The sequence below is a fragment of the Pteropus vampyrus genome, unplaced genomic scaffold, assembly GCF_000151845.1.
Source record: "Pteropus vampyrus isolate Shadow unplaced genomic scaffold, Pvam_2.0 Scaffold232, whole genome shotgun sequence".
Lineage (NCBI taxonomy): Eukaryota > Metazoa > Chordata > Mammalia > Chiroptera > Pteropodidae > Pteropus > Pteropus vampyrus.
Genome location: NW_011889013.1, coordinates 113,485 through 134,294, shown reverse-complemented (window position 1 = coordinate 134,294; position 20,810 = coordinate 113,485). Strand labels below are relative to the sequence as shown.

At 41.7% G+C, this 20,810-nt stretch overlaps 1 protein-coding gene and 1 pseudogene across 1 annotated transcript in view; one reads left to right on the top strand and one right to left on the bottom strand.

Moving 5' to 3' along the window:
* The window catches only part of TMEM71 (transmembrane protein 71), a 27,349-nt gene extending 10,076 nt beyond the window's left edge, over positions 1-17,273 (bottom strand). The window contains exons 1-7 of the mRNA XM_023519709.1: positions 17,177-17,273; positions 16,959-17,085; positions 15,551-15,626; positions 14,266-14,326; positions 12,647-12,859; positions 10,978-11,150; positions 2,905-3,090 (exon numbers count right to left, since the gene is read on the bottom strand). Coding sequence (XP_023375477.1) covers positions 2,905-3,090; positions 10,978-11,150; positions 12,647-12,859; positions 14,266-14,326; positions 15,551-15,590 — 673 coding nt within the window. The 5' untranslated portion in view covers positions 15,591-15,626; positions 16,959-17,085; positions 17,177-17,273. The remainder of the gene's footprint in view (positions 1-2,904; positions 3,091-10,977; positions 11,151-12,646; positions 12,860-14,265; positions 14,327-15,550; positions 15,627-16,958; positions 17,086-17,176) is intronic.
* On the top strand, positions 10,663-10,781 carry LOC111728840 (annotated as a pseudogene).
* Positions 17,274-20,810: the final 3,537 nt, after the last annotated feature.

The following is a 20,810-nucleotide window of genomic DNA, read 5'->3' as shown; positions in this document are numbered from 1 at the left end:
CCAATCGTGACCCTGAGTATTATTCTCATCACCTAAAAAAAATCAGAGCTGGTTTGACGATTACCACATAAAGATTGAAGGGAAAAGTGTGAACAGATCTCAACTTAATTTTTCCTGTGTGCTTCGGAAGTTCAATTTTGCAACAGTTGTTTAAAATTTGGAATGACTTCCGCTATGCATGCATTTATTTTTGCTACTTATGTTATTGAGTCAGCACACAAGACCTACTTAGTCCATCATGTGGATGGGATACTGAAGACTGGCCGTGTCAAATATAGTAGCTGTGAATGATGTCGCCTCAAATGTACAGTATTTCATGTACATTGTGAATTAAATACGTGATCATGAGTTCGATTGAACAATCGACCATCCTTCTGAAGTGTGTTTCTATTCTTAGCCTCCTCTGATTTCATGTGGAATTTGAAAACCATTTCCTCACAGAAACAAGTCCAGCTTGACAAACTCACTAGAATTAAATATTAAAGGCTTACTGAATTTCAGTTTAAGTTCTACAAAGGTATGACTTAGGTGATTTTGGATAAGGTGTTTATTGATTCAATCCCTCAGGAGCCATTTCTTTAGTACCTATTTTGACTTAGCTCAAGTGTAACCTCCTCCAGGAAGCGTTCCTTGACTCTTTCGACTCTGCCTTGGCCCTTAGCCGTGATACATGGCTCAGGCATGTCTCCACCAGCGCTCTTTCACAATGAATTGAAACTGATGTTTTATTTCTCTCTATCCCCCACTGGACTGCAAGGTCACTAAGAATACTAAGTTGACATCTATGGTGGCAGTGCCTGTAATTTCCTTGGGGAATCACCTCTTCCTCTTTCTTTGTTCATGGTTCAGGCACAGAGACTGATTCTCCTCCCAGCACTGGGCCCACTCCAAACCATTTGGAGCTTCACATACTTGTTGACAGCGTGATTGGTTTAGCCAGCCTACTCTTCCAGAACCAATGAAACTGGGCTTCTTGTCATAACTCCAGAAGGCCGCGATCTCTTTCTGCTGAACTGGAAACTGGAAAATTGTAGGCACAGAGCCACTGAGAGCCACCATGGAGTAAGAGCTTTTTAAAGTATAAAGCTGACACAAAAGAGAAGAGACAGCAGAAATAGACTCTCAGACACCTGAAATTCTGCCTGGAGTTTTCATTAATGTGAAACCCACTTTGAGTTGGGTTTCCATCCACTGGAACCCAAAAAGCCCTGACTAATAATGATGATGTCCTGTACGCCTATATTGTTAGCACATGGAACATCACCTGGAACAGAAATGTGAAGGAGAAAAAACAATCAGATGGAGACCTTGTCCGCCCAGGGCTTCAGAGCCAGATGAGGAGGAGGAAAATATTTCCAACAATGACAGATGCAGAGTGCTAGGGAATTATGGGGCAGAGTGCTACCTCCCCCAGCCAGAAAGGGGCAGAAGAAGCCTCATAGAAGTGGTCTTTTTTGATTTTGACCTTGAAGATGGAATTGGGATCTTCCGGGACTAGTAGGTGGGAGACACATTCCAGACACAGCAAAGAACACATACGAAGGCTTACTTGACCTGTCTGAACTTGAGTATTCTCATCTGTAAATCGGAGATAGCACACTTAATTGGCCCCTCACAGTCATGGAGCCCCTGCTCTGTACCAGGCATTATGTGGGCAGATTGAAATCAACAGATGATTAAAACGTAGTGCCCAGCCTCAAGGAGCTCATAGCCCAGCCTTGTAGACAAGATGCAGAAGTAAACAGGGAACAGCAGTGCAGGAAATGGGCATGAGAGACGGGAGCCCTGGGCGCAGAGGAGCACAAAGAGGGGTCGCTTAACATCCTCTCCCTAGGAGGGCAGGGTGGGCTCCCTGGAGGAAGTGACTATGGACTCTCAGTAGGTGTTGATCACCCAGAGACAGTAAAAGCTGCTTTCCTGTCATATCGATACCTCGAAAAGGAACTAAAAAATCCTTTTAAATATTGAATAGCTGCACCGAGAATAAATAAAGCAGGGCATATTGGTCTTTGGGAGTAGAAAAAGAGGTGGTCAGTGAAGTGAATGTTCATGGTTTTGCGTAGGCCAATGAAGAGAAGATATTTTTCCATTTAACTTCAATCTTATGTAATTATATCTTTATTTATATACATATACATATATATATATTTTAGTATTTTGTACATATGGCACATGATGTCAAGTGCTCTACATGAATTATTTTCATCATTACAAGGTAGGAGCTCTGATTATCTTCATATACAGAGGAAAATGTGAAGTTTTAGAGAGTTAGGTGAACTTCTGAGTAACGGCTAACAGGTAGGGGGCTGGGCTGTGAACTTGGGCAAGCTGTTGGACAGAGCCTCGATGAAACACTGTGTGCAAATGTGATTGATCTGATTTTAGCAACTTCGAGATCAAGGGACGTGTTTGCTAGATTTATTTCAGATTTACTCCCAACAGGAAATCTCAGTACCTTTAAATTTTGACTTTCCCTTGCCAGGGGCATAGCATTAAAGGAAGTTTTTTCTTTTCTTTCCTTCTTTTTTTTTTTTTTTCCTACATAAGGAAGATGTCAAATACAGAGCTAAATATGAAGAGTAAAATAACAGACACCTGTGTACACTCTATGCAGATTTCACAAAGGTTAACATTTTGCCAAAAGTCTCCAGGTTTTTAAAAAAATAAAAATAAAAAAAAAATAAAAAAATAAAACTGCAAATTCAGTCCTTTGGATGCCTCCAAGGTAACACCCAAGGCAGTCGCCTCCCCTGTGAATGCCTCACATAGGAGCTGGCAGCACCCCAGGTCCTACCCGCCTCACACAGGTGGAGTCCAGTCCCGAGGTGTACGTTAGTCATCGTCTCTAGGCCCCGAAGGGGAGAATTTCTTGGGTGCGGCAAAGATTTAGGAAAAGAGACTCACTCGAAAGATGCGCAGCGTCGCCTTGGAGATGGTCAGAGGCCATCGACTGAGACTGAAGGGGAGATTCGTGGGAGTTTTTTCCAGGAGGCTGAGATGCGACGTGGCCCGAAGCGGAGGCGTTCACACACTCGGCATTCGGCGTCTCCGACTTCCAGTCGTCGGTGAGGGAACAGTCCAAATCAGCTCCTGGAAAAGTGAAAGGACAGAGAGAGAGAGAGAGAGAGAGAGAGAGAGAGAGAGAGAGAGAGAGTGTGTGTGTGTGTGTCCATTGGAGCAGGATGGGAGTGGATCTCTAAATGCAATGCCATTTCCATTTGTCCTCATCCTTGAAGGACAGATCACCCCAGGCAACATCTGGAGCTATTTTAGTTGTCACAGAGTGGGGGCTGGGGGAGGGCGCTACTGGCATTTAGTGAACAGAGCCGGGGATGTTGCTAAACATCCTGTAATGCACGCGACAGGCCTCACAACAAGGAATTGGTCGGCCCCAAACTCCGATAATGCTGAGGTTGTGAAACCCTGTCACAAAAGCTGACCTAAATGTGCAAGGAGTCTTCAGCCTTACGGCTCTAAACAGTTTTGGTGAGTGCTCACAAGGGGAAAATGACTATTTTCCTGCGCTTTCTGCATCTTCCTAATTGCCCTTACTCTTGTCAAAGCACCTGCTCTCTGCCTTCGTAGGGCAAATTATCATTTCTGATTTTCGCAGTGATCATATAAACACACATTACATCATGCTTAATTTGAGTGATTTTTATTTAATATCTGTCTTCCTCACCAGACTTCTAATGATTAACGCCTAGCTCATTGCAAGCCCTCCATAAGTGCTGTTCGTGAACGGGGAATTCCAGTGGGGGCGGGGAGGTGGAGCCAGGCAAAGCTTCTCTACCCCAGATCTAACCTGGGCTGCAGTAACGTGGACAGTAACCGTAGAGATGGTGGGTCAGTTCTTCCCTTGGTGGGTCAGTTCTTCCCTCCATGGAAGCTCAAGCCGATCTGAGCCTGAGGCTCCAAGCGAGGGGCCTGGCTTCCTCCACCTGTCGCTCTGTCCTCCTGCTCAGCCTGGATGCTGAGCCAATGAACCAGTTGCTTCTGGACACAGAAATTCTTGCCCACCCTGCAGCCTCCCTCCCACAGTTCTTCCCACACCTTGGGGCCACTCGACTGCAGAAGCATCCCTGCTGGTTGCCATAGAGAAATGAAGCAGGGGAAAGTGAAACATGCAGATCATCTAGTAATGACCACAGGGCAGAGGAGGTCCTAGACGTTGTTCATCGCAGCACTATTCACAAAGCCAAGACGCGGAAACATACCAAGGGTTCATCCGCAGACGAATGAATGAATGAATGAATGAAGAAAATCCTGCCCTTTGCCATTCTATGGATGAACCGGGAGGACATTATGTTAAGTGAAATGAGCCAATCATAGAAGGACAAATCCCGCCTGATTCCGCTTCCATGAGGTATCTAAAATCATCCGACTCATAGAACTGGGGAATGAAACGGTGGTTGCCGGGGCCTGGGGCTGGGGGAAGCGATCCACGGGTGTAGTCTCAGTTATGCTCATCCAATAACGCCTAGAGGTCTGCTGAGCAACACGGTGGTGTGGTAATAGTTAAAGGTACAGTATTTCATGCACTTCAAAATTTGATAAGAGGGTAGATTTCATGCGAAATGTTTTTACTACAAAAATAAAGAACCGAAACAAACCACAAAGGGTCACGAGGAAACTTTAGAGGTGTTGGATGTCTATTACCTTGATTGTGGTGTTTGCATATGTCTAAACTCATCTAATTATACATATGAGATATGTGTAGTTCTTTATGTATCGATTATGGAAGTGAGAAAGAGCTGGGAACTTTTGTGGCTAGTTATATATTCACGAGTGGCACTTAATTAAGGTCTGGGGGGATGTGGATGAGGTTGCGACAACAGTGAAAAAAATCTCTGTGTTGCTGTCCAAGGCTGCTGGGTTGAACTTAACAGCATTGCCACTGAGAATTAGATGACATGAAACAAAATGTATCCTATGTGGAGTACCGGAAACATTATACAGAATCTTCTAAAAAGGGGATGGCATTAAAGAGGGATATTACAAAAAAATCTTAACATAAAAAAATGATCGAGGAGTTTCTATCTCTGAAAAGACATGGTTCGCCCCCAACTCACACTTTTCCTAACTGACATGTGATTTCTTTCTCCCACCTTAATAATAAATGAAAAGATCACAATGCAGAAAACATTTCAGCAGATAGCTCTTTCGTATTGGTTTTGAGGATATTAATGTCATCCTGTTTCTCCTGGTTTATTTAAATTCAGTGGAGTTTACTTCTGTTTTTAAAAGGATGAAGCGATTTCTTCCAAGCACATTTCCATATCCTTGCATGTAAAGTGGGCATTACTGTTGGCTATAGAGGGAAATGCGAAGCCACCGACAGATGCAGCCATCAAAGATATTTCTGGGAGAGGCCTTAATAGCTCTGGAGAGAATCGCAGACCTCGGTCTAGTGTGTCGTGCCTGAGGTCATCTTGCCTTTCTTTCTTAGAATCGGCAGAAATAGAGCATGGGGGGCGGGCCTGATCTGTGGGTTGCATGCAACTGCTGTCCACTTTCAATATGACTTATGGAGTTCTGGGAATGTATGCCCAACGGCAGTATTGGGGTCTGGGCAGGTGGCAAATGCCATGGCTAAAGAATGAATTGCAGCTAATAAGGAAAGGTGTCGCGACACAGCTGTGTGTGTGTGGGGCAGGGGCTTGGGGGCAGGGGAGGTGAACTAAGGATAAACCAAATCTGTTACCAAAAAAAAAAAAAAAAAATCCTGTTTAGCCTGAAAAACGAAGCAAGAGAAAATCAGAGGAAGTAAGTTTTGATTACATCCATCGCCCAGAGAGAAAAACAGCAAAACAAGTTAATTTTGAATTCTCGAGTCTTCTAACTAGGCGACACTTCCAGAGAAAAATAAATTGCTGATAAAAGTCACGGGGCCTTGGGTAGATCTGGAAATGAAATCTGGGGAAGATTTGATTATAGTTGACAGCTGAGAAGAGAGATTTTGAAGTCCTGTGTACACCCGGGTTGACTAATTACTAATTTTGGAGGTGGTGGTGGTGGTGGTGGTTTGATTTGTTGTTATATTTAGAAGATATTTAGAAACCATGAGAATTTTAACAAGATACCTCGTACACGTGCAGCGCTGCTGTGGTCCAATTGCTTTAAAATTGTTTGGACATATTTCGAAGCGGTAACTATGGGAAAACTAGATGCGAATTTTCAAATATGTGAAACTGTTTTCAGGACAGTGGTTCTTGAACTTTAGTCATCCAAGCATCATTTTCCCCATTTTTGCCACATCATGGAGCCCGCTTACCCTTAGCCATTTAATATTTTCCTCAAATTGTCCCGTTTTATTTAGTCTTTTATGTCAAAGGAACTATATCAATTATTTAAATGCACTGGAGACAAAGTAAATGTAAAAATAAGTACAATAAAAATGAGACCTTATTTGCTTTGCACTAAGTACCGTTGTAGAGGAAAGCTCTGAGCTTATTCTTTGTTCAAAGAACTTTGTGAAAACAAAAGAGAGATTAACAGACTTCGGAGAGAAGTGACGACATCACATGAGAATTTGCTGGAATGGCACTGGTCCATAGCACTGACTGTTAGGGGTAATTATTAGTGGAACATCTGTTCAACCCCCTGAATTCCTTTCTTAAGTCGCCTTTATGCCCATTCACTCATTTTCCATCGCCGAACTCTCTTATTTCAGAGACCTCTACTACTGCTCATATTGGCTCCCAAACCAATATTTTTAGATCCTTCCTTCTTCCTGAACCCCATTCCCACATTCCCAAAACTCTGCTGGCTATCTTTCCACTTCCCATAGGTATCTCAAATTCAACTCATATGAAATAGAATTCATTGTCTCTCTTCCTGTCCCGAATGTGTTTTTTTTTCTTTTTTTCTTTTTTTTGCCTTTTTATAGCTGTTACGTGGGCAGAATCCCAGATCCTGTGCTAAGTTTTCATGGATTATTGCGTTTCATCTTCACGACAATTCTATGTGCTATTATTTTTCTTATTTTATATATAAAGACATGGAGGATCGGAGGGGCTAATTAACTTGCCCAAGAGCATCTGGGTTGGAAAAGGTGATTCTGGGACTTGAATTCAAGTCTATCCCGCTCAAAATCCACTCTCCTCATCTCTGGGCCACACTGTCTTCATGACCGGCAGGACTTCTCATGCAGCACCCCCAAATTAAACACATCAGTTTTCTCGATTCCTCCCACTTCAACATCTCTGCGTTTCATCATTCGACCTGCCAGTTCTGCCTTGAAAACAATTCCTGATATTTCTTTCTTCCTCACTGTTTCTAGGCCACTTTCCTTGCCTGTTGGTTTTAACGCCTCTGAGCTCCCACTAGGTACCGTCCCTCCAATGATCACTCCGTGTTACCATAAAGGTAATCTCTGAAAGTCCAAATCTGATTATGTCATTGCCCCACCCAAGAGCCTTCTGAAAGATCCTCATTTGATTAGGTAAAATCCAAACTCCTCAACACAATCCAGAAGGTTCTTCAAACACCTTCAGTTTGTCTTCCCAGACCGCCCCCCACCCCTTCCCAACCCCATGCCCCTGTCTCTTTCTCTTCTCTTTGTCCTGTTTATACATCCCTGTTATTGTGGGGAACTAGGGTGCACTCAATTAATCATTCGTTTATGTCAGGAATTGTGTCTCATTTAACGAGCACTTACTCTGTTTATTTTTTAAAAATTAATGTAGTATTACACACAGAAAATATACTGGTGAAATTTTAACCATATTTTGTGTCATTGTCGATTTCCTGCTTTTGATCGTGTACTAGACGTGGTTGAGTGGATGGCTGAGTAAATTTTTACCAGGGAGGAAAGTTGGATAAAGGGTAAATCGACCCTCTCTGCACTATTTTTTGCAACTTCTCATGAATCTATGATTATAACACATTTAAAAGTTTTAAAAAAATTAATGTAGTATTTGAATTTTCTGCCCAGGAAGTAGGTTGAGAAAAATAGTAGACATGTAAGTATTATACCTTTAAATTATTATATTATTATATCACATGACTCCTCTCGCTTGCTGCTTGGGCCTGGGCTGAGGTATATGCCGGATTTCATCTTGGAAAGAAGAGTAAAGCCTCTAGACAGACTGAGGCTGAATTCCAACTCTGTTGTGTATAAACTAAATGAACTTTGGCAAGTCACCCCGAACCTCAGTCATCATAAAAAGTAAATAAGATAATACGACCTACTTCCTAGGGATCTTTGGGATAGCTAAACAAGATAATGCACGTAAACAAGGTGATTTACTTAATCAAGACAGAATGCAAAGTACTTAGCATATCATAAGCACCTTTGACTTCTCCTTCTCAACCTTCATCAGCAAAGCCTCGTGGCTCAACAATTTCTCACCTCTTAGTTCAAGCTACCATTATCTCCCACCTGATTCAACTCCAGCAGCCTCTTAACTGATCTCCTTGCTTCTACCCCCAATACCTACCTTACGTCTAATCTGAACACAGCAGCCAAAGACATAAAAGTTGAGTCACGTTATTCCTTTGCTCCAAGTCCTCCTATAGCTTCTCCTCTCACTGAGAGCAGATGGCAAAGTCTTTAAAATGGCCTCACAGGTCTCCCTGTCCTTCCCACTTGTTCTCACCCATACGCACCTCTGAGATCCTGTTTTCTCCTCTCCCATCATGCACCTAGCCCTGGGCGGGCTCCCAGTCCAGGCCCTTTGCACTTGTATTTCCTGGGCCTGGACTGTTCCTCCCCCAGATGCTTCGCTGTCACTTTCAAGTCAATGCTCAAAAGTCACTCTCAGTGAGGGCTTCCTAATCACCCTACTTAAACTTTCAATCCCCATCACCTCCTCTATCGTTCTCCTCACCACTTACCACTTTCTAACGTACTATATAATTTATTCTGTCTCCTCTGACAGAAAAGTGAGTTCCATGAGAACAGTGATTTTGTCTGTTTTGTTCACCACTGTGTCCCAGAAGAGTGCCTGGCACATAGTTGGCCCTCAATAAAATCTTCCAAGTGAATGAATAAATGAATGAATTCCAGCAGATGAGCAAAATGACCAAAGCCACAGAAGCGTGGAAGAGCATGGTCCATTTGGGAAACTGAGAGCCCATCGGGATGACCGGAGTCGAATGCATGTATGGGAGGGACCTGGTCTCTCTCCTTCCCTTTGCAGGAGACATCTCGAAGAGTCCTCCGTACCCCATGACTTCGTTTCTTTACCTCTCACACTCTCCTTGTCCTATTTCTAGTTCTCTTCTGCCTCTTTCACTCCATCGGCAATGACTTCCAGGTCAGGGACTCCAGCGGTCGTCGCGCTGAAGCCCAGGGTATGATCTGCCGCTGTCGATTGCTCCCTCCCTCTCAAACTGCTATTTCCTTTTCATGACACAACACTCTCTTGGTGTTCCGCTCAGCCTTCTAGATGCCTCCTCTCTATCCCTTTTGCAGGCTAGTCCTGTCCTATTCACCCGATCATGGTTTGAGTTTGCGAATTTCCATTCTAGGTTCTCCCTTTGCCGACTCTACCCTCTTCTGGATGTATCTCAGGTACTCTGTGGCCTCAGTGACCACCTAGACTGAAATGGCTTACAGATGTATCGCTTTAGCTCAGGCTGCCCCTCCAAGCTCCGGGTCAACTTGCACCTTTGATGTCCCACAGGACCTTAAACTCAATGTGTTCCCAATCACGCTTGTGTTCTTTCCTCACCCAGCGAACCTACTCGCGAGACTCCGGACTCTAGCCTCTTTTGTCTCTTTAGCTCAGAACGCTCTCACCTCCTCTCTTTGCTCAGAAAAGGTCCGCTCATTCTCTAGAACTCAGCTCAATTGCCACATCCACAGGGACACCTTCCCTGAGCTTCTGAGTAGGTTGGATCTCCCCTTACATCATATACTTTTTCTTCATGGCACTTACCACGATTATTGCTTTGTATCTGTTTGTGCAATTATTTAGCAAATGCCTGAACCTCACCCCCTGCTCCAGTAAACTAGGGACAGGGGTTATGTTGTTCATAATCACCCCGTATACCCAGACTTAGCACAGTACCTGGCAGATGGCAAGTGCCCAACAAATATCAATTTTTTTCATTCTAATAATAAAAATAATTATAACTACAAATTATTGAGTATCAAGCATTGACCTATGCTTGACATTCATTGTCCTATTTAATATTAAGATGTGCGTTGAGTTCCCATCAGGGTATTTATATACATATATGCACATATCAAATACATACATATTTACCTATAATATATATAACGTATACTATTTAATACATATATGTGATATATCTAATATATACATAGAGCATGTATTTCAATAGGAATATTTCATATATTATGATCATATATTATAATATATAAATATATTATCATTCTATATATACGTATTTTGTTTTAAAAATGAGGACATTTAGAGTTAGCAAAGTTAATAACTATCGCAATATGCCCAAACCAGAACTTGAACCCTGACTCCAGTATCTTTTCTCCACCCATATTCAAAACGGAAAAGATACATTGGAGATGTGCAGATATTTTTCAGGTTTTATCAACTTAAAAATTTACATACTTAAATTAGGCTGTTTTGCATGACATGGAAACATATGTATTTGGATCATATAGTAGTGTGGAGAGAACTTTAGATGAATTTTTAGAATGCGGCCCATCCTCTCTATCAAAATGACTTTCATTTTGTCTAAGGCCATGCCACCCTGAACAAGAGCGATCCCGTCTGATCTCGGAAGCTAAGCAGGGTCGGGCCTGGTTAGTACTTGGATGGGAGACCACCTAGGAAGACCAGGTGCTGTAGGCGTAAAAAATAAATTAAAAAATAAGGGATTATAAACCGACAAGGTTCTTGCAATCTGTGAGGTCAACTGAAGGTTGCCTCTCCTAAAAAAAAAAAAAAAATGACCACATTTCTGGATTTTACATTGGTCCCAGACCAAGTGTTGGTACTGACCACGTGGCAGTGGTATTGCATTATGGGAAGGGAGATGCAAACTTACCGTTTTCACTGCGATGGTGGATGTCTAGCCTGCTGGCCCCGTCCAGCCAAATATCCTCACTTGAGGAAGAGTCAACATCGCCCAAGATACTTCCATGCAGCCAGGATTTCGAGGCACCGAGTTGGAAGAGGGAAGAAAAAGAACGGCGGAGCCTCTTTTTCTTTCTAAATATTCTGGAGAGAAATGAAAGAGGATGGTGACGCATGAACAGCAGTCACCTCAGGTTCAAAACGGTGAATTTAGTGAAAGTGATTCGATGAGCAGAACACAACACTCCAATTCCGTCCGTGAAGCTCATTTTATCTGTTCCCTCTGTTAATTCCACAGAAGCTTCTTAAATTTCTGGGTGTGCCAGATGCTTGGATCAATGTCAAGGATACCGAGATAATAGACAAAACCTTGGATACAAAAAGTTCACATTCTAGTATTAGGGAAAGACAAAAATGATGCAGCCATAGTTAATGCTTTCATAGAGCTTATTCCGTGCCAGGTGTCTTTCTAAGAGGCTTACATATAATACCTCACATTATCCTCAGGACAGCCCTGTGCGGTAGGTACCATTGTTACTCTAGTTTTCAAATCAGGAAACTTAGGCACGAAGAGATTTAGTAACTTGTCTGAGTGCGTACAGCTAGTAAATGACATAGCTGAGATGCAAACCCAGGCAGTCTGGCTTCATAGTCCCTGCTTGATTACTGGGCTATGAGAGATGAGGGGGGATATGTGCTCTGACAAAATTAACTAGAGGCTGCTAGTTAAGAGTACCCACCAGGAGGGGCATTGCTAATCCGGAGCCGAGGGAGGCTTTCCGGGGTAGGAACACTCTGAGCAACATAGGATGATCTGACCTGTTCACTGAAGCACACACAAGTGCATCCCACGTTGGATCATGCTAGGAAGTGAGGCCAGGAAGGTAAAAAGGAGGCCAGTAATAAAGAGCCTGGAATGTTACGTGAAGGGCTTGGGTTTAATGTTAGAACAAAGAGAGAACACTGATGTATGTCGAGGGTGGTGGTGATGCAATTTGGCTTGCGTTTCTAAAAGATTTTAACTACTCACATGTCCACAATCCCAACAATCCACCCTCTGCATTGTAATCAGTTGTTACCTTGCTAAGGAGAAATCTGAGATTTGTCAATGGCTCCTCTTCATCCGCAGAATAAAGCCCAAACTCCTTAGGCTGGAATTCAGCCCCTTCCGTCCACTCCCGACGTCTGTGCTCAGCCTTCTCTCTTGCAGGGCAGCTCTTTCCACCCTAAGCTGTATTTCCACAACTGCTCGCTATTCTCCCAATTGTATCGGGGTCTCTCAGAACTCTCTCCAGCGCTCCCCTTTCCTGCTTCTATTTTAACCGACATCCTACATCTCTCAAGACTCAAGTCCATCATCATCATCTCTAGTAAGCTTGTTTCAACCTGTTCGTGCACGTGAGATCAGCCTCCTTCCTCCCCCCTTCCCCTGCCCTCCGTTCAGACTTCATCACCTGCATCACTTCATTACTTTCGTCTGTTCTCATGTCAGCTCTTTCTGCCCTATTAGCCTTTGTTTTTCCACAGTCTAGAGCAGCAATGGACTCCTTATAAATGAATGTTGAATGAACAAACGAATGAATGAATAACTAACAGGTGCATTGGACTTCCGATTCTTTTACATGATATCTTCTACTTACCTAACCAAGTTCTCCTTGTATGTAACACTGGTTTGGGATGGGCTCAGGGTTATGTTGCCATCTTTGTCGCAGAGAAAACTGTCTTCTGTCCAAACGTAGTAGCCATTGGTGAGGAGTCTGGGACTTCGGCGACAGGGAAAGTGGGAGCCTGTCAGGGCATCTGTGGAGCAGCAGTCAAAGGGACTGTCACCATGCAGGAAGTCACAGGTAAAACTACAGAGGGAATAAGGAAAGTCCTTTAAAGCTCTGTCCAGAACATCTAGTCACACAAAAGCCACATTTCTAGTCACACTATAAAGGAAAACTCCTCTGCATTCATGGCTGCCAGTGACTTCTGCAACCCGAAGAATTTCACTCTCGGTCTTCTGGGATTCATCTCTTTACCCGTGAGAGCATTGGACTCCAGGACGTTTAGTGCTTCCTTCCGTTTTAAACACTTCGATAAAACCATATGATGCACTTACACCCTTGACATTAGTCCTCCAAGTAAGATGCTTTCTTTGCATCTTTCGTGGATGGAAAAATTGGAAAGCAGTCTCTCTGGGGTGTGGGAAGCTCGTAGTCTCCTCCACTCCTATTACGCTGAATATCCTTCCAATTTCTATGTCCTCACTCTTGTCACTGTGATAGACAAATTATAACTATGCAGCCACCAGACAGATGTGAGGTATAGAGTGAACATGCAGTTAAAGAGATCTGTTCAGCCTTTGCCAATTTCCCTCTTGGTCAGCCACACGAATGTTCATGCAGTTCTCATCCCTGATTCGGTATCGGGGGTGTCTCCTTAGGTAAACCTGTATGTCTTAGGTTTGCAAAACACATGTCTATGTGATTGAAAGGCAACCTCATGCTCTACTAAATTTCCGATAACTTTTTTAAATTTAAAAGTCTACTCACAATTAATATGTGCACTAAAGTTAGTAAAGCGCTACTCTGAGTGAATATTATTTAGTATTGAAAACTTGCTATGGGGCTTGGCCCATACATCACGCTTTATCTACCTTAGGGAAAGCTCCCTAAAAGCTAAGTATTATTATCTTCATTGTGCAGCAGGAAAAAATAATGAGGTGCAGAAAGGCAAAAGAGAGAGAGAGAGAGAGAGAGAGAGAGAGAGAGAGAGAGAGAGAAGAAGAAGAAGAAGAAGAAGAAGAAGAAGAAGAAGAAGAAGAAGAAGAAGAAGAAGGAAATAAGACTTCATTGCAGAAATTGAACAAAATGGTAAAACTACACATTTTAGTGGAGAATGAAATTTGGCCAGCTTGTGCATTGGTGTAGAATCTGGTTTCTCTTGTAAGGTAAAATAATAAAAGCATATTTAAGAGAACATAAATTCGAGAGAAAATAACCATATACCAGTATTCATTAGTTTCTCCACTCATCAATTAAACAATTCACATTTGCCTACATGTTCACACCGTGCCCCCCCCACTCCAAAAAAAAAAACCCATTATTAGCTTAGGTGAGTTTTCATTTTGTATGTGCATGGGACGGAAAATATACACCCATACCCAAACTGGTTGATACCTAAAACTAATATTTTTTAAACAGGAATACAACAAAATAACGCATACAGGAAGAGGATTTGACTGCTTGTTCTTGTAAAAAGCCCCATGGAATACCTTGGAAAAATGCATGTGGAAGACAGTTCTCCAGCATATTCTTTCTCGGGCTTGGAAGACCCTGCATGAGCAAATGAGAGAGAAGTACAACTTTGTCACAGCTCGCCAACACGCATGATTGCAAACAGCGGAGGCTGTCAAGAAGGTGTGAATAGCTGATGCCCCAGCCTCAGGAGAGACTCTAACTGATGCAGCCATCAGTATTAATGCGACTTGTCACCAGGCCTCTCTGGGCAGCCAGAAATGATCTAGGGGCTTCTACCTTCTGGTTCTTCTCCTCAGCACTCCTTTAGAGGTCCCTTAGTGCAGGATGAGGCGATAATAAATCATTAGCATCAAACCGACTCATGAAAAGGAGGAAGAAAACATCTTGTGTGAAGCTATAGAAAACTGAAATCAATTACCCAATGTGCTGGTTATTTTAGCTTACTCAGTAATTTGAGGAATTCAGTCATCTGCCCGGAATCTCTCTCATTAGTGCATTTTAAGGCACTCCTATGGTACAATAATGAACAAAAAGCAATAGTGGAGGGGAAAAAAAAGTAGTTTTGTTTTATATAAATGATTTCCTAACGTATGAAGCCTGTGAGTATTCTTAAATTTTTTTAAAGCATTCATTCATTCATTGTAGTTTAACCATAGGCTTAGCAACAGACTTCAATCAGGGAAAATTGTGATTGCTTAATATTCTAAACTCTAAAGCACAATTTTATATCATATAGTAATGGTGTGAATACTTCTACAAGGCAGGCTCTGTGAAACTTGATTCCATTACTGACAATTACTATGTAAGCACAGAAAGGAATTTAGACGTTCAGACTGGGCTGGTTGATTTGTAAGAAGAAAATTGTAGGTGTGTGAGGAAGGGTTAGAAGCAGGGTTTGGGGAGGCAATGACAAGAGGAAGGAAGAAACTTGAAACCACTACCGTTTTAACAACGCCCTTATTTTCTACAAGTAGCTATCAAAATCATTCAGTATTTTTTTTTATAGACAAACAGTTTTGCATCTTAATAGTAGCTGGTAAACAATCTCCTTTCACATTTATGCACAGGCATCTAAAAAAAAAATGGTGATTTTTTTTTTCCCCCTACTAAAAGGAAAAATACCACATTTCTCTCAAGGAAAGAAATGAAGTCGAAATCATTGCCAAAGTGAACGCTGGCATTTAAGAAGCACAAGCTACTGACAGATGGTTAATGGTGTGAGTATCAGCAAAATCAAAGCAAGGAAATTGCTAAAAGAAGTCTAATCATTCAAAAGATAATTGCGTTCGCCACATTTACTTGCCACTGGTGTTGACATCAGTTGAGATATTCGGTACATCTTGGGAAGGCTGCTTATTCAAACTTCACAGATTTTCTGCAAAAGATGTAAAAAAAAAGGTGGATTATATATTAAAAATAGAAAAGTGATGCCAAAACAGATGGCATCTACTAATTGCACTACTCAGATTTGTTTACTGAAATAATAAGGAGACATAGGATGGAAAGCAGGAGACTGGATCGGAGGACCACCGAAGTGGAGTCTGCCTCTCCGATTTTGTGTTACATTTTCCATTGTCTTGCTCAGTGCACCTAAATAATCTTGTTCTGTAAATAAGATCAACATTTTATTTGGGAAAGCTAGACTTGCAACGACTGACTTGTAATTAAAATAAAAATAAAAATGAATTGTTCGATTAAGGAATCTGAAAAGTGATTGGTTCTAGAGCCCTCTGAATAAGCTTATGTATATTTTCATCATCCAGCACACATCAACCTCATTGTCAAGTTTCCAGTCATGCTTGGGGTTAGTGTCTGTCTTTGGTCCAACACCTCGAACCGCTGAAAGGTAGTCACGGGGAGGGTCTTTTGCACTTGCTATCGGCCTGGACATTCGTAAGCGGCGTAAGCAGCATCGCACTAAAAATAGTACACCACTGGGCAGATTTCAACACTCAGTTCTCACGAACATGTTATTTACCTTCTCAATTACAAATTAGAAAATTATGTAAACTCTGACCGTTTATCACTCATCACATTGATCTACCTTCTGTTCACTATTTGCAGATATCCCTGTTCTAACAGCTTTATAAAATAGGACGAAATGCTCTTCTAATTCACCGCCTCTATCCACATTTTTAAAAAATGCAATAACTAGTAATGAATTGTTTTTTTGTAACTGTCATACATAATTTTAAATCAGAATAATTATACAGCTCTAGATTGATTCTTCCAATAAATTATACACGAAACCTGTTAGAAAACATAGATCCTGGCTTATATAGACCTGCGGACAAATCAGGAGAACTTTCTGGCATCCCTTGGATGATCTCTAAATCAAAGCACACATTCATCAATGTCATTTGCTTAGAATATAAAATAATTTTATTTCACTATAATAGTGCATCGCTTGTCCTTTTTATTTTTGCTCAATATAATATGAATATGTCCAGCCCAAATTACCCTATGTTAGTTTCCCCAAGCATTAGGTTTAATTTTAGGCCACCAGGTTCTGTAGCAGAAGATAAGATCTTATGGCTAGATCTTAGAAATACTGTCATAGGCTACTCGCAGTACACTAACAGTTAATAGAGTATTAGTATTACTGAAAAAGAATTCAGTTACAGCTCTAAAACTTTTCAAGAAACAGATCCTATCTACCAGTTCCATCAAAGCAACCAATCTGTTTCGAAAAATAATTTGCCCATACTCGTTCTTTCCAAAGGGAATCCCCCAGTCTCTTCTTCCAATTGATAGATGACAAAATAGTTACTGAAGTGTGAAGCTTCCTGAGTTTGACAGTCAGCGGAGAAATCCAGGACTTAGTAGTTCTTCAGCTGAAAAGAATGTCAGAATGTCAACAGGTGCGGAAGTCCCCTCATAACAGAAAATCCCACCTTTCTCTCCTGCTAATAGATGCCTGCGTACATTACTGTGTGCAGCAGGAGCTGGCAGAGAAGTTTCATCTTCAGCGGTCCTCTGTTCTTTTGGTTGTTTCCTAGAATAGAAGAGCATGTAGTTCTTGGGAAAGTCAGCCTTAAAACAGCTCTTGTTTCCTTTCAAAAACTGCCTGCGTAACCAGAGGCTGAGAGCAGAATGAGGTCACACTTCCTGTGGGGCTCAGCATCAGGGGCATTCACGGCTGAGGAGCATGGTGAAGACTCAAGATTGTCTCCTGGACCAGCAGCGGGGGATGTGCATCCCATGAGTCCAGCCAGCTGGACACATCATGGAGGGATGCTTTGCTGAGCTAACTCGCCACCCCTAGCTGCAAGAGCATAAGGAAAATCTTCAGAGAAGCAACGCTCGCACTTACTGTTTATCATCTTCTGACCATTTTCAGCATGAGTAGTGCATAGTAGTGCTTCGTCCAAATCAATTAAATTTCTTGGTGATAATGTGCTGATGCTATTAAATTCAGCATTTTCTTGAATACCAGGAGTTTGATCTTCTGAAAATGTCTGCAATGGCAATATGTTGATCCATCAAACAGTGGGCTTTACAGGACACTCTATGGGTGGCACTTTACATTTTATATTTTAGTAGAGCCGAAAGAACTTGATGTCGGTGGATTCCTATAAATTTCTGCTATTGTAAATGATAAAAGAAATATACATTCTAGCAACACTGAGGTGCACTGGATTGTAGAAAGCGTACGGGTTTTGGAGCCACACAGATTGAGATTCAAACTGTCTGCCACACCAGCTGTGTGTCCTTAGATTTGTGACTTAACCTCTTTGAGTTGCAATGCGTTCAGTTATAAATGTAATGATATATATTTCAAAGGATGGCTTGGAGAATTAAATGAGATAAAAGAAATGGGACATAAGTGAGTCCTCAGCTCAGATGTGCAAGAAGCATTCCTTATTTGTTTCCCATAAACCAACTTCTCTTCTGAGAACCCAGTTGGTCAGGCTGTCAGAAAAGTTAATCTCATTCTTTCTTGGGGTTCCCTTTCCCCCTGAGATTATGCCACAGGCAGGGTCCTCTGTAGAACATGCCTCAGGCAGCAGAAGCTGCTAGGAGCAGAGCCTGTCTAGTTTGTGGTAGGCAGCTTTCAAGGATGGACCTCGAGGATCCTTGTGAAATCCTCCCTCCTTGAGGGTGGGCTGAAATAACTTCTGAATAGAATCAGACAAAAAGGATGGCTTTTCACTATCATGATTAGGTCACAAAAGATTGCAGCTTTTGTCTTGCTGGACTCTCTATTACCTTCTTAGTTTATGCACTTTGATGAGGCAAACGGCCATGTCGAAAGGATGTAAAGGTGGTCTCAAATGCCAGCGAGGAACTGAGGCCCTCTGTTCAACAGCCAGAAATCAAGCCGACAGGCGTTTGAGTGAGCTTGAAAGTGGATTCCTCTCCAGGGTAGCCTTGTGACTGCAGTCCCCACTAACGCTTTGACTGTCACCTGTGAAATATGCAGAGCCAAGGAGCCAGTTTAGCACTACCCAGATTCCTGACCGACTGACACTGCGCCATCATAAATGGTGTGTTAAGGCATCGGGTTTTGGGGTAACTTTTTACACGACAGTAGATAACTAATACATAGTCATGACAAATGTTATCTTCTGAGCCATCCATTATTGCGGGGTACAAACTTACAGCCTGTGTCTCTCTGCTGCTTTAGCGCCATCCTCAGAATATAGGCACATTTATTCAAGGCTATGTATAGTCACGTCCATCTAGATTTACCACATTCTGTCATACAGCCTTTCTGGATGTGTGGTACCCTCTTCCTTGTAATTCATAGCTCTCCACCTTCTCATGCTCTTCTTGTCCTTCCCATTCTTTCTTTTTCTCATCCTCCTCCTTCCAGCCATAGCTACTGTATTCCGAAAGAGGAGGTAAAGATCCTTCTGACTTCTTTAAGACCCTCTGATCTGCCTGTGTCCGCAAATCTCAGCTTACTTTCTGTTCCTAGAATTGGTAAGTGGAGGGGTCCTTTGAAGCCTTGATTTACAGTACTATCTTCGATACCAAGCTTGCACCTCTTTGGCTATACATTCTATCAAAAACAGTCGATAGCTTTTTACCTATTTGATCTCAATCACCTCTCTGTGCCAATATCCATACCTATAATTCTCTTGAAACATACCTATCTCTTTGTTTCTAATTGCTGGCACCTTGAACTTGTCAAAGTACCCATTTCTTGGGTATTTGTCATGTGTCGTATGAGTAATTCATGGCCACTGTCTTGGAAGAACTTTCAAACTGTTTGGTTTTATGAGAACTAGATTATGTTAGCAAGATGAGCTGCGATTAAATTGTAAAATCAGAATGCCACTAGGGAGTTATTTGGCCTGTAGGTAATATGGGGGTAGGGATGGGGACTTATATATAAAAATATTTGGAGGACATGATATTTCAGTTGTGAGTGATATCCCAAGGAAAGGCAAAGAAATCAGAAAAATGGCAAGCCAGGATAGACAGGGATTTATTTAAACTTTAGTTCCCCTGTGACAATACTGGAGTATCTCATGTTCAGATGATGATAAAAAATAAATAAATAAATAAATAAATGAAAAAAAATTACTTTCCTTTAGGGGTAAAGAGTAATTAATAATAAAAGAAAATGAAATCCCTCATGATTTCTTTTGATTTTAGAATCTACAATTTCTACAGTTAAATTTATTGTAGTACTTTTATTATTTGCCTTTAGATTTGATTTTCTTATCATTGCTGATCTCAAACTTTCTTTGTTGCGAACGTGTCTTTTTAGGATTTATACAGTATTTCTTGAAACTGGAATTCCTGTCTCTCAAAAATGCTCTAGATATATCCTTACTGTTTGCTCAGGGTTCATATTCAAATTGCAGTGGGGGATAATATGTGTGTGTGTGTGTGTGTGAGAGAGAGAGAGAGACAAAGAGAGAGACAGAGAGAGAGAGAGAGACACTGAAAAATGAGAGGTGGGGCAGAGGAGGAGGATCGAGAGAGTGATTATCTAGTGAAAACCCTATAATAAAGTCATAATAAGAGCTTACATTCTTGGTGACAAGAACAGCATCTTATTCTTCTCTGTAATCCCCAGCAGCTCATATAGGGCTTGATGCAAAGTATGTTTTTATGGAATCAATAAGGAGCGAAACTGGGACCACCCACAGAGATAACAAAACTTGATACGTGGGGCCCTGTGAAATGTGAGAAAGAAATATTAGGAAACACTTTGTATTTGCATATTAATTATGATATGCAAAACGTGTAAGGCTTGTTCTATGTAATTTCATCCTCAAAACAATGCTGTGCAGTAGATTTAAAAGTCTCATCTCCATGTGAGGAATGGAGAATCCGAGAAGAGTCTAGTCCCCAAACACTCAGGTAGCCGTGTCAGGTCTAACTTAGAACTCCTGGTCTCATTCCAAAGCTCTGGCTCGAATATAGTTTCTTAGTTTAAGTTGCTATTAAAAAACGATGGCAAGAAGCATGTTAATGTCTTGATTCCCTTCAAATTTATAGTCCCCTATGATCTTCATGATACCTATAGTTCTCAAAAAAAAAAAAAAAAAAGGAAAGGAGACAGTAAGGAAAAATCAAAGGGCCTTTCCCCTCATCCTGGTGA